General features: G+C 48.6%; 1 protein-coding gene and 1 pseudogene across 2 annotated transcripts in view; one reads left to right on the forward strand and one right to left on the reverse strand.

Annotated features, from left to right (window-relative positions):
- Positions 1-20,784, reverse strand: part of LOC147736762 (uncharacterized) — a 172,060-nt gene extending 151,276 nt beyond the window's left edge. The window contains 1 exon segment of the mRNA XM_086952691.1: positions 19,659-20,784. Coding sequence (XP_086808817.1) covers positions 19,659-20,784 — 1,126 coding nt within the window.
- LOC147736763 (nucleoside diphosphate kinase B pseudogene) lies at positions 14,436-15,086 on the forward strand (annotated as a pseudogene). Its single transcript, XR_015307578.1, has one exon. The product of XR_015307578.1 is annotated as a nucleoside diphosphate kinase B pseudogene (transcript).
- Positions 20,785-22,586: the final 1,802 nt, after the last annotated feature.

The following is a 22,586-nucleotide window of genomic DNA, read 5'->3' on the forward strand; positions in this document are numbered from 1 at the left end:
TCACTCTGCGGTCACTCGTGCTGTCACTCTCCCTCTGCTGTCACTCATGCTGTCACTCTCACTCTGCTGTTACTCGTGCTGTCACTCTCACTGCAATAACAAAATAAGGGGATCCCCTCTAATAATACTTGAGGCCAGGGAAAAGAGGGGAATTACAAACTATACAGTGCTAAATATTTCCCTCAAGGCCTATATATAATTTCATTCAGACATTGTTCAATTACATTTGAATATATACCAAGGTACAACAGTGACACATATGATCATCTCATTATTATTTTTTTATTTTTATCAAAACTCGTTTCTCTTTTTCTTAAAAAACACATCTTTTTTTCTTTTCTTTTTAGATAGTTCTTTTCGAAAACATTTTGCACATCAATATTTCTTTAATTTTTAATGGTTATAAATCCATCTATGTTGATAAAAATTTCAATCAGAAAGAAGTCTTTTTTATAAATACACAAAGCAGTATAACAAAAAATATTCTTTTATAGAGAAAACATATGCAATCTCCCTGGTTAGAATTGAATCAATACAAACATACTACCAAGCATTCATGCAACCACTTTCACACCAACCACAATCATCCAATATCTGTACATGGTTGAGTCTAATGCGCGGCTAGGAAAATCCCTGCCACAACTGGAACCACAGTGCCAAGTGCAGTCACTCTCACTCATGCTGTCACTCTCACTCTGCTGTCACTCTCACTCTGCTGTCACTCTCCTGTATCATGCTGTCACTCTCACTCTGCTGTCACTCACTCTGCTGTCACTCATGTTGTCACTCTCACTGCAGTCACTCTCACTCTGCAGTCACTCATGCTGTCACTCTCACTCATGCTGTCACTCTCACTCTGCTGTCACTCTCACTCATGCTGTCACTCTCACTCTTCTGTCCACTCATGCTGTCACTCTCACTCTACAGTCGCTCTCACTCCGCAGCCACACTCACTCTGCAGTCACTCTCACTGCAGTCACTCTCACTGCAGTCACTCTCACTCTGCAGTCACTCTCACTCTGCAGTCACTCTCACTCTGCAGTCACTCTCACTCTGCAGTCACTCTCACTCTGCAGTCACTCTCACTCTGCAGTCACACTCACTCTGCAGTCACACTCACTCTGCAGTCACTCTCACTGCAGTCACTCTCACTCTGTAGTCACTCTCACTCTGTAGTCACTCTCACTCTGCAGTCAACCTCATGCTGTCACTCTCACTCTGCTGTCACTCTCACTCTGCTGTCACCTCACTCTGCTGTCACTCATGCTGTCACTCTCACTCTGCTGTCACTCATGCTGTCACTATCACTGCAGTCACTCTCACTCTGCAGTCACTCTCACTGCAGTGACTCTCACTCTGCTGTCACTCTCACTCTGTCACTCATGCTGTCACTCTCACTCTGTCACTCATGCTGTCACTCTCACTCTGCTGTCACTCATACTGTCACTCTCACTCTGTCACTCATGCTGTCACTCTCACTCTGCTGTCACTCATGCTGTCACTCTCACTCTGCTGTCACTCATGCTGTCACTCTGCAGTCACTCTCACTCTGCTGTCACTCATGCTGTCACTCTCACTGCAGTCACTCTAACTCTGCTGTCACTCTCACTCATGCTGTCACTCTCACTCTGCTGTCACTCATGCTGTCACTCTCACTATGCTGTCACTCTCTCTGCTCTCACTCATGCAGTCACTCTCACTTTGCTGTCACTCATGCAGTCACTCTCACTCTGCTGTCACTCTCACTCTGCTGTCACTCATGCGGTCACTCTCACTCTGCTGTCACTCTCACTCTGCAGTCACTCATGCTGTCACTCTCACTCTGCTGTCACTCATGCTGTCACTCTCACTCTGCTGTCACTCTCACTCTGCTGCCACTCATGCTGTCACTCACGCCGTCACTCATGCTGTCACTCACTCTGTCACGCATGCTGTCACTCTCACTCTGCTGTCACTCATGCTGTCACTCTCACTCTGTCACTCATGCTGTCACTCTCACTCTGCTGTCACTCATGCTGTCACTCACTCTGTCACTCATGCTGTCACTCACTCTGTCACTCATGCTGTCACTCTCACTCTGCAATCACTCATGCTGTCACTCTCACTCTGCTGTCACTCTCGCTCATGCTGTCACTCTCACTCTGCTGCCACTCTCACTCTATAATAATATTAAATGGAGGCATAAACCGAACAGATAACGAAAAAAGATGTTTTGCCTTGTGTTATCTTTAGACACAGGCGTCAACACGCCAAAAGACGCAGATTTTCCTGCCTTCTAAACTCCCCCAGAGATAGTTAAGGGTAAACTGACAACCTGTTGACTGAACAGCCTGTGTTGAAACCTTTCAAGTATGAAAGGCATCAGCCTGTCAGGGACATTAGCTAACCCTACATCTGCAACGTGGTTCGACATATAGAGATAAAAATAGCACAGCCTCACACACACACACACACACACAATAACATTAGAACCATTTACCCAAATAATGGTACTGCTAGGAAACAAAGGCTGGCATGGCTGGGCTATGGACATCGACCATTGAACTCAATGAGAAATGTTGAACTCTTTTGGCGCACCTAAACACATGCGTAAAACACAATAAAATGCTTGCGTAGGAAGGACCAAACACATTTTACTTTCATATTAAACAGCAAAAACTTTATATCACTAAATAAAACGATTACCAAATCTAACCATACTCAACCAAAACAGGTCAATGGAAATGCCAGAAACATACACAAAGGGCACCCAGACTAAGAAAGAACTATGAAACCATTGTAGCAATATTTAATGATAAAGATATTTTCAAAGTGATAAAACGCCACAACGACGTCTCCTCGCAGCGCCACGGTCACAGGAAGCCGGGGCCAGGGGTGAAATGTGGCCTGCTGTGGGATAACGGTTAGCCTAATGCCTGCTTTGGGATTACAGTCTTGCAAAATAATTGGAGCTTTCGACAGCACACACACAACTTGTTCCCTCGTAACAAGGCCGCATCCCGCTGCTTAGGTAAACATAATAACCAGCCATTTCCCATTTGCTCACAAGGAAAGTACGAGAGAGAATGCCAGTCAGTGCTTTATAAAAACTGGAGATGAAGATATATTTTAGTTTCTGTTCAGAAAATCGGGTTTGGGTACATTTTAGAGAACTAAATGCATTTAAGTATATTGAAGTTGTGAAAATTGCGCTCGCTTTGGTAGACGGGCAACATCCCTCTATATCAGATAAAAAGAGGATGTGTATGAAATAAGAAAATAACCTGTTTAGCCGAGCTGTGCCCACATCCAAGCTGGATCAATGCTGAAAGAGAATTTCTGCCCCACACACTGAATCTCTCGCGACATCCGTGCCAATGAGCCCCTGACTGGAAGCTGGTTATGTTGGCGCTCATTTTTATGTAGCATAACATGAGACCGATGAAAGGGAGTTCCTAAACAACGTTGTTTTTTAATGTAACTAGCGCCGAAATGGTTAAAGTGGGTCAAGCTGTGGCGGCATTCTCCTCAGAGCAGGCTGTCGCCGCCACACGTGATTAATCAGGCGGCACATTAATGAGCGCGCGGGAGGCAGGGGGGCTGCAGGAAAAGGTTAACAGGCTGCCTAATGAACTTCTTAACTCATTTGCGCTGCGAGCAGAGAGGGAACCGTGGAGCAATCAAGGCGACTTAACCTGAGCCCTGGGTGCACGCGTGGTGGGGCTGTCCGTCAAACGTTCCGTGGCTGGGCGCCCACGCAGGGTAACTCCGGCTAAGCAAGCACAAGCAACGAAGAACAGCAACCTTTGCCGCGAGGTAAGTCTCGTGCAATTTCAATGGAGGGAGTTCAATGCGGCTACGAACAGGTCCAGTTGCGGAATGTGTGTGTGTGTGCATTGCCCACGATATGTCAAACGGGAAACAAGGCATTGCCAAATGATAAAGCGGAACACGCATTGTGATGACGGAAAGAAAGTGCCGGTCCTCAACCCACAGCTCAAACGAAGCACCGAGTAACAGACGTCAGGATTCTGGACTCCAGTCTCAGAGAGGGGGGTGCAGCCTCAGCTGATGCCCGGCCCCATAGGACTGAGTCTCCGGCCCCTCCCGCCTCAGCACACAGCGCAGGTTTCTCTTTCCCAAGAAACGAAATTCAAAACGCTGTAGTTTTGTTTTTAGAGCCGGGCCCTCCTGGTTAGTTGAGGTCACTGTGCAAGCAGAAAAAAAAAATGCTTGTGAGTGGTGTTCACGCGTGCGCCACTGCGAGCATATGTCTTCAATTACCGCGGCCCTGACGGCCGCGATATTTAAAGATATATGGCCTGTTGTGCGCATAACAGACACCTATAGGCCATGGGCGGAGCTACTCGACCGCCCATGGCCTATTGCGTGTTCTGTTTTAAAAACACACGCACGCGAAGGCCAATGAAAATGGACCTAGGAAACAACATGCACGAGCTGCTTGGAATTCCTAGGTCCATTTTCAAAACGCCGAGAAAAGGACTCTCGCTGCGCAACACTGCTGCGCAGTGTACCCTAGGCTAAAGACCTACAATGCAAAGGCAATATCCTGTTAAGCAGGAAGCTAAAAAACAGGTCAGGGAGATTCTAAATATACTGGAATATAAAGGGGTGATTGAAACATGCACCTCATCTATGAACAATCCTTTGTTTCCTGTCTCCAAACCAGATATTTCATATCATCTAGTTTTGGACTACAGACACTTAAACTCTTGTTGCAAAACATTTGCAGTACAAAATGCACACAGTGCAGCACTGATGAAAAACATTGTGCGGAAAAAATATAAAACGACATTAGATATTTCAAATGGTTTCTTCTGTCAAAACATTGCACCTAAAAGCAGGCATTTGACCGCTTTCTCAATTATGGGGACACAGCGTCAATTTTGCCATCTCCCCCAGGGATTCAAGAACGGAAAGGGGGGACCACTCGGTCACTCCGCACTTATGGCCGGGTGCCCCGCCCGCCCGAGAACCCAGTGCAGGCGTGGGGCGTGCACCGGCTGGTATATCCATAGTGATGTAGCCGGAACACGCCCCCGCCGCATGAGGGATTGTCCTAGAATTTCCCGCCCGGAAGTCCGTGCACTTAGGGCGGGAGGGAATACCGCCCCGCCTCCTGACAGAGGATAAAAGGCTCAGGATCGAAGAAGTCGTCCTCTTGTTCCCGCGCTCTGAAGGTTGCACCACTCGTCGCTCGTGAGCCCTCAAGGGAACAAGCAGCAATTTTTGAACGTGGTAATTGTTGTTTTTCTGTTTCAGTGGTCCAGGCGTGCTCAAGGGCTCAAGGAGAAAGTAGCGAGACAGCGGTTATGCCTGGGAAGAAGACTGGAAAGAGCTCTGAGATGGAACGGATGCTTTGTACACTGGTGACCCGCGTGTCGGCGATGGACAGGAAATTCGGAAAAATGGACCGAATGGATCGCAGCTTGGCGGCGCTTCAGAAAAAGGTGGAAGCGCAGGGCGGGCCAGCAGGGAAACGTAAGAGGATAGAGGGGTCGGATTCGCCGAGCGACACTCCGGGGGCGGCTAAGCGTAAGTTGAGGGAAAAGAAAGCGATCCCTAGCGAGGCCCCGGTCCCGGTGGAGGTCCCGCCCGTCCCGGTGTCCCCGGCGGCCGACCCAGTGGCCACCCCGGTAGGGGGATTACCAATACCGGTGATAGTCGCACCAATCAATGAGGATCAGATATCCCCTGAGCTAGCGGTGCACTTGGCAGCAGTGTTACCGTGGTTGAAGAAAGGTACGGGGGAGGCCGGGGCTGGGGGATATCCGGCTACGGAGGCGAGGCTAATAATTGAGGAGCTCAGACGGGCAAGATGCTCTGTGGCCGGGAAGGTGCCTTCTACTCCCTTACAGGTGACGAGCCCCGCTGCAGGAGAAAGTCGGGACAAGACAACAGACAAGCCCGGAGGACCGGCGGAGGATGGTAAGATATCGCTCCCAATGATGGGGGAGGGTGCTATACCATCAAGGCGGGAAAGCCTGGCACAACATGTGCCGATGGCTGCAAAGGAGATGGTGTGGGCCGACAAATACATTAATATGTTTTCATTGTTGACCGACAATAGAGAATTTGAGTATGCCAAGACCCAGAAGGATTTCTTACACCCGAGCGAATGGAGGGCCAAAATGGCGGAATTCAGGGTGGAGGAGTCCGTGACGAATTGGATCAGGGCCTTTAATGTGTTCGGGGCAATAATACATGAGCGCGCACCGGAACTGATGGGAGCCCTGAACTGCTACCAGAGCAGGATCGTGGGCTACCACGAGAAGTACGGGGGGGACGCAGGGAAAGGGTATGATGTGTCCTTTAGAAAAGCAAAAGAGTTTAATGAATGTTTGACTTGGGATTGTTTTGACACTGTATCTTGGCATGGGCAGTTCGCGCCAGGCCCGGCGATAGCCACGGGGTCGAGCATGAATGGTTTCAAGGCGGTTCCACAGAGGCAGCCGCAGCCCTTTTGGCCAACCCATGGGGGTGACTCGCAGTCGAGACCGGGTGGGAATGGAGGTAAGCGAAAGGTATGTTGGGGTTTCAACAAAGGCACATGTAGTAGGCCGCAGGGAACATGCAGGTTCAGGCATGCCTGCGCAATTTGTGGCAACACCTCCCACCCTGAAATTAGCTGCCGATCCAAGGGCAACGCTTCCGGAGGAGAGGGGGGTAATCAACAGGAGTGACATGGGGGCACGAAGCACTTCACAGTCACCGATAGCAATTCTGGCAATGACCCCCTGGCTAAGTATATACCCTGATCGGGCGTCCGCCGGGATCCTGCGGGAAGGCTTCACAAAGGGCTTCAGGATCCCGGCGGGTGACTTCCGGGGCTCCCCATTGTGTAGGAACCAAGCATCTGTTACGCACAACCTGACTGTGGTCGCTGCGAAGATAGCAAAGGAGGTTCGCTTAGGGCGGGTTGCGGGACCGTTCGAAGTGGTACCGACGGCCAATTTTGTGTGTTCCCCGTTGGGGTTGTGCCCAAGAGGGAGCCGGAGGAGTTCAGACTCATACATAATCTGTCTGCACCAAGAGGGGCTTCTTTGAATGAGGCAATTGATCCGGGTATATGCAGTGTGAGGTATGCATCATTCGATGACGCAGTGGCCATGTTAAATGACCTGGGTCCGGGGGCATTGCTAGCAAAATCAGACATTGAATCTGCATTTAGGCTACTGCCGGTTCATCCCGAAGATCAGCATTTGTTGGGGTTTGCCTTCCAGGGAAGATATTACATGGACATGTGGATGCCGATGGGTTGTTCAATTTCCTGTGCTTATTTTGAAATGTTTAGCTCGTTTTTGGAATGGGCATTCTCAAGGGCCTCAGGGCATCAACATGTAATGCATTATCTGGATGATATCCTGTTTCTCTGCCCAGCTGGCTCTCGGGACTGTGCAAGGGCATTGCAGGAATTTTGCGTGCTCATGCGGGGTTTCGGAGTGCCGTTGGCGCCAGGTAAGACGGTGGGTCCGACTACCTCCCTGGAGTTTCTGGGCATCGAACTAGACTCTGTGGAGGGCTGTTTCCGGTTGCCGTTGGACAAGGTCGCCAAATTCAGGGCCTCCTTGCAACAATGTCTTGGGAGCAGTAAGATGACACTGCACCAGTTACAACAAACAGTCGGGCAGCTGAATTTTGCGCTGCGGGTGATGCCGATGGCCCGCCCTTTCTCACGGTCCATTGCACAGGCCATGGTGGGCTTCAAGGAAGGCCACCATCGAACGAGGCTGTCGGCCGAGGTTCGCCAGGACATGCTCATTTGGCTGGCATTCCTGGTGGATTTCAATGGCCGGGTAGTCTGGCGCAAGGCACCGGCCTCATCAGCAGAGCTGGGGCTTTGGACAGACTCGGCGGGCAGTGTGGGCTTTGGCGCCATACTTGGAAATCGCTGGTCGGCCCAGAGATGGCCGGCATGGTGGGCAACAAGCGGCCTGACGAGCAACATTGGGTTCCTGGAGTTGTTCCCGATCTGGGTGGCATTACTGGCATGGCCAGAAGAACTCAGGAATAGCTCGGTGGTATTCTGGTCTGATAACATGACAGTGGTTGAATGCATTAATGAACAGGCAGCACGCTCCAAATGGATGTTGCGATTGCTAAAAGAAATTGTGTTACAGTGCTTAAAATTGAATGTGCAATTCAGGGCAAAACATGTGCCGGGGGTACTGAATAATGCGGCGGATGCGCTCTCCCGTTTCAAAATGCAGGCATTCAGGGAGTGTCTACCAGCAGCGGAGCTAGCGGCAGCGCCATTTCCCGAGGCATTGTGGCGAATCGGCGCGCCGGATTACAAGACCTCGTGGCAGCCAGTCTAGGGCTCAAGACAAGGAAAGCTTACGAAGGGGCCTTCCGTGCGTACTGCACCTTTTTGGGCCCCACAGGGGAGCAGGAATGGGGTCAGGAGGATGCCTTCGCCCATTTTTTGGTGGCTCTTCATAAGGAAGGCCGATCAGCGGCAACCGCCAGTCGGTATAAGGCCGCCGTATCATTTATGGCACAGCTCCGAGGGATGGGGGGTCCCACAGACTCCTTCATGGTCAGGAAGGCGCTGCGCGGGTGGCGGCGCGTAGAGGGACGCAAGAAGGACACTAGGCATCTGTTTTGACAGGTTAACCATCTTGCTGGCTGCCCTGGAGGCGACATGCTTCTCACCTAGTGAAGTTGGCCTGTTCCGAGCAGCATTTGCGCTGGCTTTCTATGGTGCCATGCGAATAGGTGAACTGGTGGCGGCCAACAAAAAGGATACCGAAGGGGGCTTGCGGAGGGAGCATGTCCAAGTGTGGGGGGATTCCCTGCTCATCACGATTGCCAGGTCTAAAACCGACCAAGAGGCACAAGGGAGTAGCATTGTGTTGCAGCGTGCTCCTGGTAGTCCTTGCTGTCCGGTAGCGCATGTAGAGGCGTACTTACGGCAAAGGGTGGCGACATGGGGGGGGGCCTTGCTGCGGCATATGGATGGCACCCCGTTAACAACGTTTCAGTTCCAAAAAGTGCTAGCAATGACGATTGCAGAGGCGGGCTTGAACCCGGGGGATTTTGGGACTCATTCTTTCAGAATTGGGGCCGCTACTGAAGCAACGGCCAGGGGTCTGCAGGCAGACAAGGTTAAACAGTTGGGGAGATGGTCTTCGGACTGCTTTAAACGGTACGTGCGGTTGCATATGTTGTGATTTATTAAGGATGTGCACTCACGTTGTTTCTCGTCTGTTTGGATTACAGTTTCACGAGCCTGTGATGCAGGGCGGGAACTGGGATCGACCCAGTGTCAGCTATCCAGCACGTCCGGAGAGAGGAAGGGACTACGTGTGGTCTGGGTCGTGGGCCACTCATACGTGAGACGGGCCGCGGACGTATTCGGAGCAGGTGATGCGATCCACACATCTGAGGAATACGGTTTTCGGGTGTCCTTTTATGGACGTGGCGGTTTGGGCATTGACCAACTGCAAGGTTTTGTGAAGGAACTGTTAGGTCGGCACAGGTCACCGCCATCAGTAGTCATAGTGCACATTGGGGGCAATGACTTGGTGAGATTGGGCAGACGGGCCTTAATCGAGCAGATATTGATAACAGTTAGTTGGTTAGCAAGGTCCCTCCCAGATTGCACATTAGCCTGGTCGCACATGGTGCCGAGCAAGGTATGGAGGGGGGGGGCGGTCCACAACAGCGTTGAACCATTCGGTAAAGAGGGTCAACAATAAGATTGAGAGGTTGTTTCGGTCCGCCCACCTTCATAGTATACCTCACGGTGCATCTGGGGGGATCACTGTTACTCTCGTGATGGCGTACACCTGTCCAAGGCAGGGAATGACGTTTGGATTGGGGATCTCCTAGCATGGCTAGTGGGATTGAGGAGACATGACCTATAGGACTTTTGTGGGGGGGCCAGATCGTCGGTCAACTATCTGGCCTGTGGCGGTAAGGTCATGATCGGTGAGCAATTTTCAAGGTCCCTAGTGGGGGCGCCACCCAGTACAGATGGGAGCGCCCGGGGGGAGGCGGCCATTGGCCCCTCCCATGGGGGGGCGACGCCCAATACGTATGGGATCGCCCAGGGGGAGACGGCCATTGGCCCCTCCCAGGGGGAGATGGCTATAAGCCCCTCCCAGGAATTTCCCGGGGGACGGATAGCCGCTGCGGCGGAAGAGAGTGCGGGGAAAGGGGGGGAGTCTACGCTGTCCTTCTTACGGTTACCCCGCACGGGATCTCGGACGACCTTAAGATGGCGCCGAGTGGAAAAGGGGCCTCCAGGCAAGGGAAATTACGGTTGGCTACGAGGGTACAGCCCTCTGCGCTGGCGCCACTACGAGAGGGCGGATTTGGTGATAGGGATCTGACACCGGTTAAGACCTTGCCGTTGGCCCTTAACGATAGGATGTACAAAATTCGTATACAATGCACGATGCCATGATGTTAGACTCGGCTAGGAAATCTTTGTATTAAAGATTTGTTAAGGTTAGCCTCAATACCTGTCTTCATCAAGTGTAATGGAAGTTGAATTTTGTACATAAAAATGAAACGTTTTATTTAAAGTTTTAAATTTTGTTTCATATTTTAATAAATACGGCCGGGGGAGTCGTGAGGCTCCCCTGCCTTCCAAAAGCTCAAACTGTGTCTGTCTCCTACCATTGGGATTCATGGTGGAAGGGGTGGCGGGTATCCCAGACCATATGGAAAGGGGGGACCACTCGGTCACTCCGCACTTATGGCTGGGTGCCCCGCCCGCCCGAGAACCCCGTGCAAGCGTGGGGCGTGCCCCGGCTGGTATATCCATAGTGATGTAGCCGGAACACGCCCCTGCCGCATGAGGGGTTGTCCTACAATTTCCCGCCCGGAAGTCCATGCACTTAGGGCGGGAGAGAATACCGCCCCGCCTCCTGACAGAGGATAAAAGGCTCGGGATCGAAGAAGTCGTCCTCTTGTTCCCGTGCTCTGAAGGTTGCACCACTCGTCGCTCGTGAGCCCTCAAGGGAACAAGCAGCAATTTTTGACCCACCCACCAGCCCCTGAGGCAGAAGTTCGGGAGGAAGAATAAGTGGTGATCAAGTTGGAGTAGGGCACGTAACGTCGTGTCCAGATTGAGTCCGAACTTGTTTACGCAAGGGACGACATGTTGATAGGCCTTTTCTCCTTTGTAGATTCATAATAAACAGTATCATGTGCTCCGTTTTGTTTTCTCATGTTCGAAAATGTTATAGGGGGTCTCCTGCTCCGCGGGGACGGGGGAAAAAGGAGGAAATGCACCTAATTCCGTGACGATTTGGTATGAATTTTGCCCAGTTAGTATGTTCTTAAAAACTGTCGTATTTATTGCTTTTTTGGTCGGGCGGTAAGGTCATGATCGGTGAGCAATTTTCAAGGTCCCTAGTGGGGGCGCCACCCAGTACAGATGGGAGCGCCCAGGGGGAGACGGCCATTGGCCCCTCCCAGGGGGAGACGGCTATAAGCCCCTCCCAGGAATTTCCCGGGAGCCGGATAGCCGCTGCGGCGGAAGAGAGTGCGGGGAAAGGGGGGGAGTCTAGGCTGTCCTTCTTACGGTTACCCCGCACTGGATCTCGGACGACCTTAAGATGGCGCCAAGTGGAAAAGGGGCCCCCAGGCAAGGTAAATTACGGTTGGCTACGAGGGTACAGCCCTCTGCGCAGGCGCCACTACGAGAGGGCGGATTTGGTGATAGGGATCTGACACCAGTTAAGACCTTGCCGTTGGCCCTTAACGATAGGATATACAAAATTCGAATACAATGCACGATGCCATGATGTTAGACTCGGCTAGGAAATCTTTGTATTAGAGATTTGTTAAGGTTAGCCTCAATACCTGTCTTCATCAAGTGTAATGGAAGTTGAATTTTGTACATAAAAATGAAACGTTTTATTTAAAGTTTTAAATTTTGTTTCATATTTTAATAAATACGGCCGGGGGAGTCGTGAGGCTCCCCTGCCTTCCAAAAGCTCAAACTGTGTCTGTCTCCTACCATTGGGATTCATGGTGGAAGGGGTGGCGGGCATCCCAGACCATATACTCCAGGGTTATTTTCAGCCAGAGTAACAGAGTTACTACAAACGTACGATGATGAAGCATTATCGTATGTCGATGATATCTATCTTACAGAAGATGACCTGGACGTACACTTGCAAAGAGTGAACACCATAATACTAGGGTTCGCTTCTGAAGGGAACAAATTAAATTTTAAGAAATCACGATTTGCCCACCAAGACGTCCTATTCTTAGGATATGAACTTTCAAGTGAAGGCAAAAGCCTGGCAGCAAACTTTCTAGAGAAATGTGCGCTGCTCCAACCTCCGGAAACATTGAAAAACTTACAGTCAATTTGAGGTTTCGTGAATTTTGGAAGAACTTATGTTCTAAATTACGCAGAAAGGGTTAAACCTCTCTACGAACTGATCAAACCTGATTTCAAACCAACTAAGTGGACTCAAAAACACACAGAAAGTTTGGGCTCAGTACAAACAGATATGTTAGCAAAAACACAATTACAGACACGCGAAAACGTGCGCAACCTTGTGATCCGAATCATCCCAGGGAGATGCGGATTCACATACCTAACTTCTACAGAAAAAATTCTGACAGCGGTTCAAACTGCAGTAGCAAAGGAGAGAGCCCTAGAACAGGGTAAACGCATAATGATCGTCACACCTGTACCTGCTTTAGAAGCAGTGACGAAAGCGAGCATTCCAAATGCAAAAGCTTTACATCCGAGATGGATACAATGGGTTAATTCTCTTGCTGCGACAGACGTTGAATACGTGTTTGACCCCTACTTGAAAACACAAGAATTCCTACAATATGAACACCAATGTCCTCTGCCAACTGAAATTCTGCCTCAAGAACATTACGGAAGTATATTCTATACAGACGGTTCAGCATAACCCACAATTGGGGGTAAACAAGCCTAAAGTGCTGCGTGCGCGATTGTTAAAGGTCGCTGGCGTGAAGGTAAATTTAGACCGATGGTCACTAAAACTCAATCACTCGGAGACTGTACGGCTCAGCGAGCTGAACTACAGGCTTTCAAGATGGAGCTTGAAAATACCCATAGCGAATTCCCCACACTCATAGTGTGCGATTCGTATAACTGCGTCAGGAATTAGAATGAATATCTGCAGACCTGGGTTCAAAATGGTTTAAAAAATACAAAACGTGGCACAATCAAGCATAAAGAGCTTTGGGAACAAGTAGTTCTATCACAGAAAGAACTACAAAAGACTCACGTGATTCATACACTGAATCATAAGCGTGATGGGGTTCACGTTGCAGGGAATTTATTGACTGATGAAGCCGCGAAGGCAGCTGTGCAAACGGCTTCCGTAGCTACAATCAATCGTTCTAAAACAACGATAGACAGTGAAACAATGCTAGCAGTGAATGCCTCAATGAAAGGCAATTATGTGGCGTGACCACTAAATTATCCACTCGGACATACATACATAATTGATGCAAACTCCGTTCCTTTTGCTCGAATCCCTGGAGTGGGGGACAGAGTAATTCCAAACAGAAACCGGAGAGCTGTGTTGGTTCACAAAGCACATATGGGAGAGGGTCTGACACATCAGGGATCTTAAAATCTCTAATAGAGTTAGAAGAGGTGTACTGGTGGCCAGGAATGAGCATCGAAGTATACTAATTTGGAATTAATTGCGATGTCTGTTACAGAGATCATAGCTTTGAAAAACACCAAGAACCTGACTACAGTGTAGCCAGCCCAGCACAGACACCACTGTTAGACAGCATTAGACTTTCTACACGCAGACGTCACCATGGACGAATGCGGTCCCACAACTATTAGGACAAGATTCATTTGGATGTGGCCTCAGCGCTCGGCTGACGTTCGAACTGCGGCAATCGGCACGCTACATTCTGACCAGGGTCCTGCGTTTAGCTCTCGGTCTTACAAGGAGGCCATGGTCAGCTTGGGCGTTGCATTGCGGTACTCAAGTCCATTCCATCCTGAGGGAAATGCGGTAGTGGGAAGAAAAAAACGTGACATAAAGCAATCTATAAGAGCTAGGGTATTAGGCTCGGGTGACGGGTGGGCCAAACATCTAATAAGTGTCCAACGTAGTCTTAACAATCTGCCAAGAAATTCTCTGGGTGGAATCACTCCATATGAATTACTGTTTGGTACGAGAATGATAATCGAAGACCTCGATTGTCAAACTTCTGTGGTGGACCAAAAATTCTTTGATGTCAAAGATCGTTTGGTTGTTTTACAGGACTTAAATGAAACAAAAAGAAGTCTGAGTAACACAACACAAAAGCCAACAACCACTGAAGAAAAACCACCTGTCCCAGCAAGGCCTGTCTGGATTCCAAAGATTGGGGATCTAGTCAGGGAAAAGATCGCGGTGAAGAAGGAATTAGGGCCTTCATACAGAAGACAAAGAAAAAAGAAAAAGTGCCTAAAGCAGTTTGCTCTCTCTCGCTCAGCGCTGCTTACATTGACGGAGGCGACAGCACGTCCTGCAGCAGAAACATGTCTGGCAACGGTATCACAGAACGCACCTTCATTTGCATCAAGCCAGATGGTGTTCAACGGGGCCTGGTGGGAGAGATAATCAAGCGCTTTGAGCAGAAGGGCTTCCGACTGGTGTCCATGAAGTTTATGCAGGCCTCCTGTGAACTTCTGAAGGAACATTACCTTGACCTGAAGGATCGCCCCTTCTACCCTGGCTTGGTGAAATACATGGGCTCCGGCCCTGTTGTGCCTATGGTCTGGGAAGGGTTTAATGTGGTGAAGACTGGCCGGGTAATGCTGGGAGAGACCAACCCGGTTGATTCCAAACCAGGTACCATCCGCGGAGACTTCTGCATCCAGGTTGGCAGGAACATATGCCATGGCAGTGACTCCGTGGAAAGTGCCAAAAAGGAGATCAACCTGTGGTTCAAGCCCGAAGAGCAGATTACTTACACCAGCTGCGCCAACGAATGGATCAATGAGGGGAACTGAGGCTCACGGTCCCTTCATCGCATCTACGTTTAAAGACCATTCCCTGGAGGGAGCACTTTACTTTTTCATTGCCTTGTAGTTCTCAGCTCGAAGCAATTTGTAATAAACACTTTGCCGAGTTGATAATATGGGACCATTGCAAGGATACAAGTAACGGGACGGTGCTCCGTGGAAGGGAACAATCTATGAAAAGGAGGGACAAGTAGGAAATATTAGCCATTGGGAAGCAAGGCTGTTTAAAGGAGATTCGAAGAAACAAATAAAAAGCAATGGGTGGGCAGTAAGCCCACAAAGTTAAGCGCTGCTGCGGCAAGACCTAAAAAAAAGTACTGGGATAATGTTTCAGAATATATCAGAATTAGTACAAATGAAGCACATTTGTTTTGTATTACTGAAGTGTGGAGAAAAATATTTGAATATGATTGAAACACATTAATAAACTGAGGGATGACATTTGCAAACATTATCATTTATGCGCAATAAAACCATATTTCGGTGTAAATGATCATTTTAATTGAAAATGTGTTGTTTGTAATGGCAGTGCGCTACCACACCAAGTATACTCCACACTACGCCACTCGACACCACTCCACTCCACTCCACTCCAATCTATGCCACTCACCCCATGAAACAACACTCCACTCCACACCACTTACCCAATCCATCCCGCTCCAATTCACCCCATTCCAATCTATCCATTCCCAATTTACCCACCGCAATCTACCCCACTCTAACTCAATCTACACCATCCCGCTCCAACCTACCACACTCCACCCCAATCTACCGCACTCCACTCAGATTTACCCCACTCTGCTCCAATATAACCCAGTCTACCTCACTCCACTTCTATCTACCCCATCCCACTCCAAACTACCCCACTCCAATCTACCCTACTACACTCAATCTAAGCCAATCAACCCCACCACACTCCAATCTACCCCACTCCACCCCAATCTACCGCACTCCACTCAGATTTACCCCACTCTGCTCCAATATATCCCAGTCTACCCCACTCCACTTCAATTTACCCCAACTCTAATCTACTCCAATCTAACTGACTTCACCCCAATCTACCTCGCTCTACTTCAGTCCAATTTAGCCAACTCCATTTTTATTTACCCCACTGCGATCTATCCAACTCATCTACACTCCTACCACAATCTACCCACTCCAAACTACACAATCTACCCCACTCCAATCTATCATAATCTACTGCACTCCACTGTAATCTACCCCACTCCACCCAATCTATCCCTCCCCACTTCATCCAATCTACCCCATTCCAAACTACCACAATCTACCCACTCCAAACTACCACAATCTATCCCACTCCAATCTACCATAATCTACTGCACTCCACTGTAATCTACCCCACTCCACCCAAACTATCCCTCTCCATTTCATCAAATCTACCCCACTCCAAACTACCACAATCTACCCACTCCAAACTACCACAATCTACCCCACTACAATCTACCATAATCTACTGCACTCCACTGTAATCTACCCCACTCCACCTAATCTAAACCTCCCCACTTCATCCAATCTACCCCACTCCACCCAATCTATCCCTCTCCACTTCATCCAATCTACCCCACTCCAAACTACCACAATCTACCCCACTCCAAACTACCACAATCTACCCACTCCAAACTACCACAATCTACCATACTCTACTGCACTCCACTGTAATCTACCCCACTCCACCTAATCTAAACCTCCCCACTTCATCCAATCCACCCCACTCCACCCAATCTATCCCTCTCCACTTCATCCAATCTACCCCACTCCAAACTACCACAATCTACCCACTCCAAACTACCACAATCTACCCCACTACAATCTACGATAATCTACTGCACTCCACTGTAATCTACCCCACTCCACCTAATCTAAACCTCCCCACTTCATCCAATCTACCCCACTCCAAACTACCACAATCTACCCATTCCAAACTACCACAATCTACCCCACTACAATCTACCATAATCTACTGCACTCCACTGTAATCTACCCCACTCCACCTAATCTATCCCTCCCACTTCATCCAATCTACCCCACTCCATCCGATCTACCCCACTCCATCCAATCCACCCCACTACAATCCACCCAATCGACCCCATGCCACTCCACCCCAATCTACCCCACAACACTCCACTCCAATCTATCCATTTCCACTCCACCCCACTCTACCCAAACCTACCTCATTCCAGTCGAATCTAATCCACCCCACCCCAACCCAATCTACCCTACACGACTCTATATAACTCCACTCTAGTCTACTCCAGTCCAATGTACCGCAATCCAAACAACCCCAATATACTGCACTCTAATCTACTCCACTCCAGTCTTCCCCACTCTACTCCAATCTACCTCATTCCACCCCATTCTTTCCCAATCTATCCCACTCCAATCCACTCCACTCCACCTCAATCTACTCCACTTCACCCAAATCTACCTAAATTCAATCTACCCCATTTGACTCCAATCTACCCCATTGCACTCTACCCCAATTTATCCCCCTTCTATCTACCCCACCCGACCTCGTGCCACTAACTTTTAGCCATGCAGAACAGCTGTCACACTGGGGTACAAAATGGCTAAAACTCGTTGCCAAAGACAACAGCTTTCAGATAGGAGACACCTATTTGTTTTTTCAGTGTTTTTTTTTTCTCTTCATCATATACACACGCAACAGTTCCCTGCAGCCAACTCCAAGCAGGGCCAGGTGTTCAACGGTGCCTGACCACAGCAGGGGATTCCCTGAAGAGCCTGGTTTATGTTTTTTTATTTTTTATTTTAAAGGGTTCCCAGAGACTTTCTTGGGGTTCTCGGACCCTTGCAAACTTGTGTATCCTTATTGGACATCAATAGGGTTTCAGACCGAGCAGCAGGTCTCCGAACATCACAAATATCCACCAGGGTACAAGGCAATTACTGTGCCTGCGCAGACACCTGCCTAAGGTTTGCGGACCTCAAGGGTCATGATGTGGAATCCAACCTCTGTCTCAAAATCAGCAATTTCTTTCTACATTTTAACATTAGGCAGCCCCTGTGCCAGGGAGAGACAGGACGGCACCACAGCTCTTCATGGCTTCTTTAGTATTTTTACAGGATGCGGGGAACAAGTCTCTTCATCATGTAATGGTTCAAGATGTAGCCAGCCAATCAGGGAGCTTCAGGTCCGCAGACCCAACTTTGGGTTTACGTATCCGAAATGGACGACACGAGAAAACGCTCCCTCATCCAATCGGATCCAATATATTTTTACATTTGGGTCCGCGAGTCGAGATGCACGGACCATTCATGGGCTAAAGGTCCAGCTAGCTCTATCTTAAATGACTAGTGGCTTAATTTGAGGACCACAAAAAAACACTGCATGAAACTAGCCATGCCAATCCCAAATAGTTTTGTGCAAATTCATTGAACGGTACCAAAGTTATTATACGTATATATATATAATTATATTACATGGGATTCTGTAATCCCTGTATAAATGGCAGTCTCTAATTTCTTTATAATCAGGAATTTGTGATGCACCAAGTCAGTGATTATGAAGAAAAGACGTCAGAACTCGGCTTTTATAAGTTATTACAGTCGAGTTCTGTGGGCACAATGCCTGCTGCCAGCACCAGCAGCTGATGTGAAAAGAAGGTCAAGTAACGAAGCATAATTGAAGCAGCTGTTTAAAGCAACAAACAGAACTTTGCTTTTATTACTTATGCTGTATGTTACTGGCTTACTATGAGAAGCAGAGGGAATATGTTTATTAGTTTCCTTAGATAAAGGAAGGGTGGAATATTTCTGCATGTTTCTACACGTTTCGAGCTACTGCAGCTTTTTTTCCAATGGGCTTTTATTGAACAGTTTCTAACATCTTTTTGGAAGACATCTCTAACAGTTTTGATGTTTACTTTTGCACAAGAGGTTTTAAGCTCATTCTTCATGTTTGCAAACATGTTAGCTGCTGCATATGTAGGAGCTACGCACCAAGATTTGTGGGAACGGTGATGGTGTGACCATGTATTATACGGGATAAAGTACCACCTGGTGCATATATTAAGATTATTGCAAGTCACCTCAGAGTTCCAAAACCTTTGTGTACCTGTCTATCATGAGGTGGTGTGCACTCCTGGAGAACCCTGCAGTGACAACAACATCCCTGGTAGGCCCTGCTGCTGAGGCCGAATACAGACTAGGATTTTTATATCCGTAACTGGAAACGACTGCGTCTTACCCAATGTAACTGTGCAACTGGAAACACAGTTCCCTCTCTAGGCTACGCTTGTCTGCTAATCTCAATGAACACCACATCACTTGCATCCGACTATTACGTGATTCTGGCCAGTAATTCCTCCCATGAATAACACTATTTCCAGTTCCTCAGCCTGGAATGGGGACGATCATGGAACGACAAGAGCTACTGGCCTGTTTGTCTCATGCAGAGTCCCATAACCAGGCATGTTTCTGCACAGGAAGGATGCAGTCCTGTGTGGAAATAGAGGAGGAGATTGCAGGGAAACATCTGCACCCTGTGTACTCGTACTCTGGGGGTCAGTATCGCTCAGTGGGTTCCATCCAAACAATAATCCTCCCCTCAGAGACTTTCTAAAATCTGCCCATACGCATTTTGAAGAGGTTACATGTGTTAGTATGCACTCCGAGAGTCCATTTATAGTGAAACACATACCTGGGGTAGCTTCGAACAGCAATAATGGTGCATTAGGGAATTCCTGCTTCAAGCATAGGTGTTGCTGTAGGCACTGGGTTTGTTGTGACCCCAACTCATCAAAGGACAATAGCCCAGACTCTATGTGTTCATCTGATGACATCTCTTCAGGTGACATGGGTTGTAGGCTGTGGTTCTCCTGCGGATCTTGGAAATAAAAATACATCAGTTCTTCCTCTAAGGGATCATCCGGTCCGTTCCTATCTGGTAGCGCGGGTTGTATACGGTGGTTTGGCTGTGGTTCGTGTCCTTCAGGAAATAGTGGGTGTGGGCAGAGGTTCTGTTGCTGGTCCCAGCTATTAGTAGACAATGGGGATGGTTCTTGCTTCAGGGGCTCATCTGGCTCCCACCCTTCTGGGAACGCCGTCTGTACGCTCTGGTCTTGCTGTAGTGTCTGCCCATCAACAAATTCTGAGTGAAGACACAGGTTTGCCTCCAGTGATCTGCCTGGAGGATCTGTCTGAGGGCACCGGGATAGAGGACAATCCTGCTGTACTCCATTTCTATCTGGAAACCCAGGTTGCATGCGCTGGTCCTGCTGTGGGTGATGTCGATCAGGCAACAGTGGCTGTAGACAAAGGTTTGGCTCCTCTGGACGCCCTTGAACATCAGTTGGCGTGGAGAGCGTACATTCCTGCTTTGGTGAATGCCCATCATAACACACCGGCTGAAGACACAACCTCGGTTCCCCTGGCCTGTCCAGATGAGGTGTTGCAGGAGACCGGCTAACAGCACAATCTCTAATACTCTCCGGACAGACCACCTCCAAAGACACTGCACCATTATCTAGGTAACCTTGATCCTTTTCTATCCAGATTTTCTTAATCAGCCCAGCGACTCTAGAAGGTACGTCCTCTACAGTATTCATCAAGTTATCCAGTTTGGCTTCCAACTCCTCCAGCATGGATAGAAGAATAATGTGGGGCAGGTTCTCTGAAAGCGGTTCCAGGTCCTGGTCCCTCTGAGCATCATTTTGGGATCTTGAAGTTGAGACGTCACGAAGAGGATAAGATGGGACTGTGGCTCTTACGGATTCACGTGAACACTGCGCTGTCACTTTCTTTTCTGGAGCCCGTCTTCTGCCCATTCTGGTAAATTGATGTTCAAGTCTCAAGTGCCTGCAGAGGAGAGGAAAAGAGAAAAGACAACACGTTAATACAGGACAGTTAGGTCAAAATACTAAGGATCAGAGAAAATTGTGAATTTCTAAAACCTAAAAAAAATGGAATCATTAAAATTTCACAATACCCGAAACATAGTTCATATATTATGAAAGGCACGGATTTGAAATGTGTTTCCAACATTACGTCTGTTCCTTGGTCTGCTCAAATTGTACACTGTGCAACCACAAAAAGAGAATACTGTAACAGCCTTGTCTACCCTGGCAGACAAAACTGCGCTATCATCCTCACTTGCACTGTACACCTCTCTTTTGCAGTATTCAGGTCAGTGATTGAAGCACGCGCCAACATACCAAACCTCCACAGGATCTACAAAACGCTTGTTATGTCATTACACATATAGAGAGCATGTTCAACCTGGGGTTTCTTGGAACTGAATCAGAAATACACTAAAGAGGAGAAAACGAACCATAACGGGGAAGAATCTAGTCTGAATAGGCTTGTGAGCTGTCAGATTTCTGGATGAAAGGAACTTGTACCAAAGCTGCGTCCACCTGATCTGATCTTCTGTAATTTCGGAAAAGACAGTAAATTCAAGCGAGGAGATCTCTGGTTTTGTACGGGCGTATGCATTTCCGCTTCATTTGCAATGAAGTGAGGGGCTAGACCTCTCGACCCTTTAGGGCTGAGACAGAGGGTCTCGGAGTGGATTTGTTATTTCAATATAGGTGTGGTGCGTGCCCACCTCTGAAGATGACGTACTAAACAAGCTGCGTCGCTGTGAATTACTTGTAGTCTATGAATGGTGATATTGGGTATTCTTACATATACTCGGTTGGCATAATGCGATCTAGATAGGACTGCGGCCACCGCTATTGCTTTTCTTGTCTAAAGTGGGAGGAGTGGGGCTAGTTTCTGAAGCAGTTTCAGTATAAATCTGCATTTAGATCCTACTGCTCCAGCAGCTGGGTCTTGCTAAGATTGCTATCGATTATCACTCAAAGTCATTTTTGTTGGAGAGTAAAGTTGACTCCAAACGTTGGTCTTATTCTTTCAAATTACATTCTCAGTTTGGTCAATATTCAGTTTTAGCTGATTGAACCTCATCAAGTAATCATCAAATTGCATCATATTTTGAGACTGGAGTGGTGAGGCTGACATTCCATTGATAAGAATTATCTGAAAGCTGGGGTAGTTATAAAGCCTGGAACCTCTTGAAGACAGTTCTCTGACCAATAGTTATTGCAGGTTAAGGGAGCAGAGGTATTGAGCTATAATTCGGGACTTCTCCCTGGTTTTTCAGTATCGTGATGCCAGTACACCTGCCCTCTGCACCCTCTGATGATGGTGTGAGGTCAGTACACCTGCCCCCTGCCCCCCTGATGATGGTGTGAGGTCATTACACCTGCCAGCCCTGATGATGGTGTGAGGCCAGTACACCTGCCCCCTGCACCCCCTGATGATGGTGTGAGGTCAGTACACTTGCCGCCCGATGATGGTGTGAGGTCAGTACACCTGCCCCCTGTACCCCCTGATGATGGTGTGAGGTCAATACACCTGCCCCCCAATGATGGTGTGAGGCCAGTACACCTGCCCTCTGCACCCTCTGATGATGGTGTGAGGTCATTACACCTGCCACCCCTGATGATGGTGTGAGGTCAGTACACCTGCCCCCCGATGATGGTGTGAGGCCAGTACACCTGCCCCCTGCACCCCCTGATGATGGTGTGAGGTCAGTACACCTGCCCCCCGATGATGGTGTGAGGCC

The sequence above is a fragment of the Lissotriton vulgaris genome, chromosome 1_2 (assembly GCF_964263255.1).
Source record: "Lissotriton vulgaris chromosome 1_2, aLisVul1.2, whole genome shotgun sequence".
NCBI classification, from domain to species: domain Eukaryota; kingdom Metazoa; phylum Chordata; class Amphibia; order Caudata; family Salamandridae; genus Lissotriton; species Lissotriton vulgaris.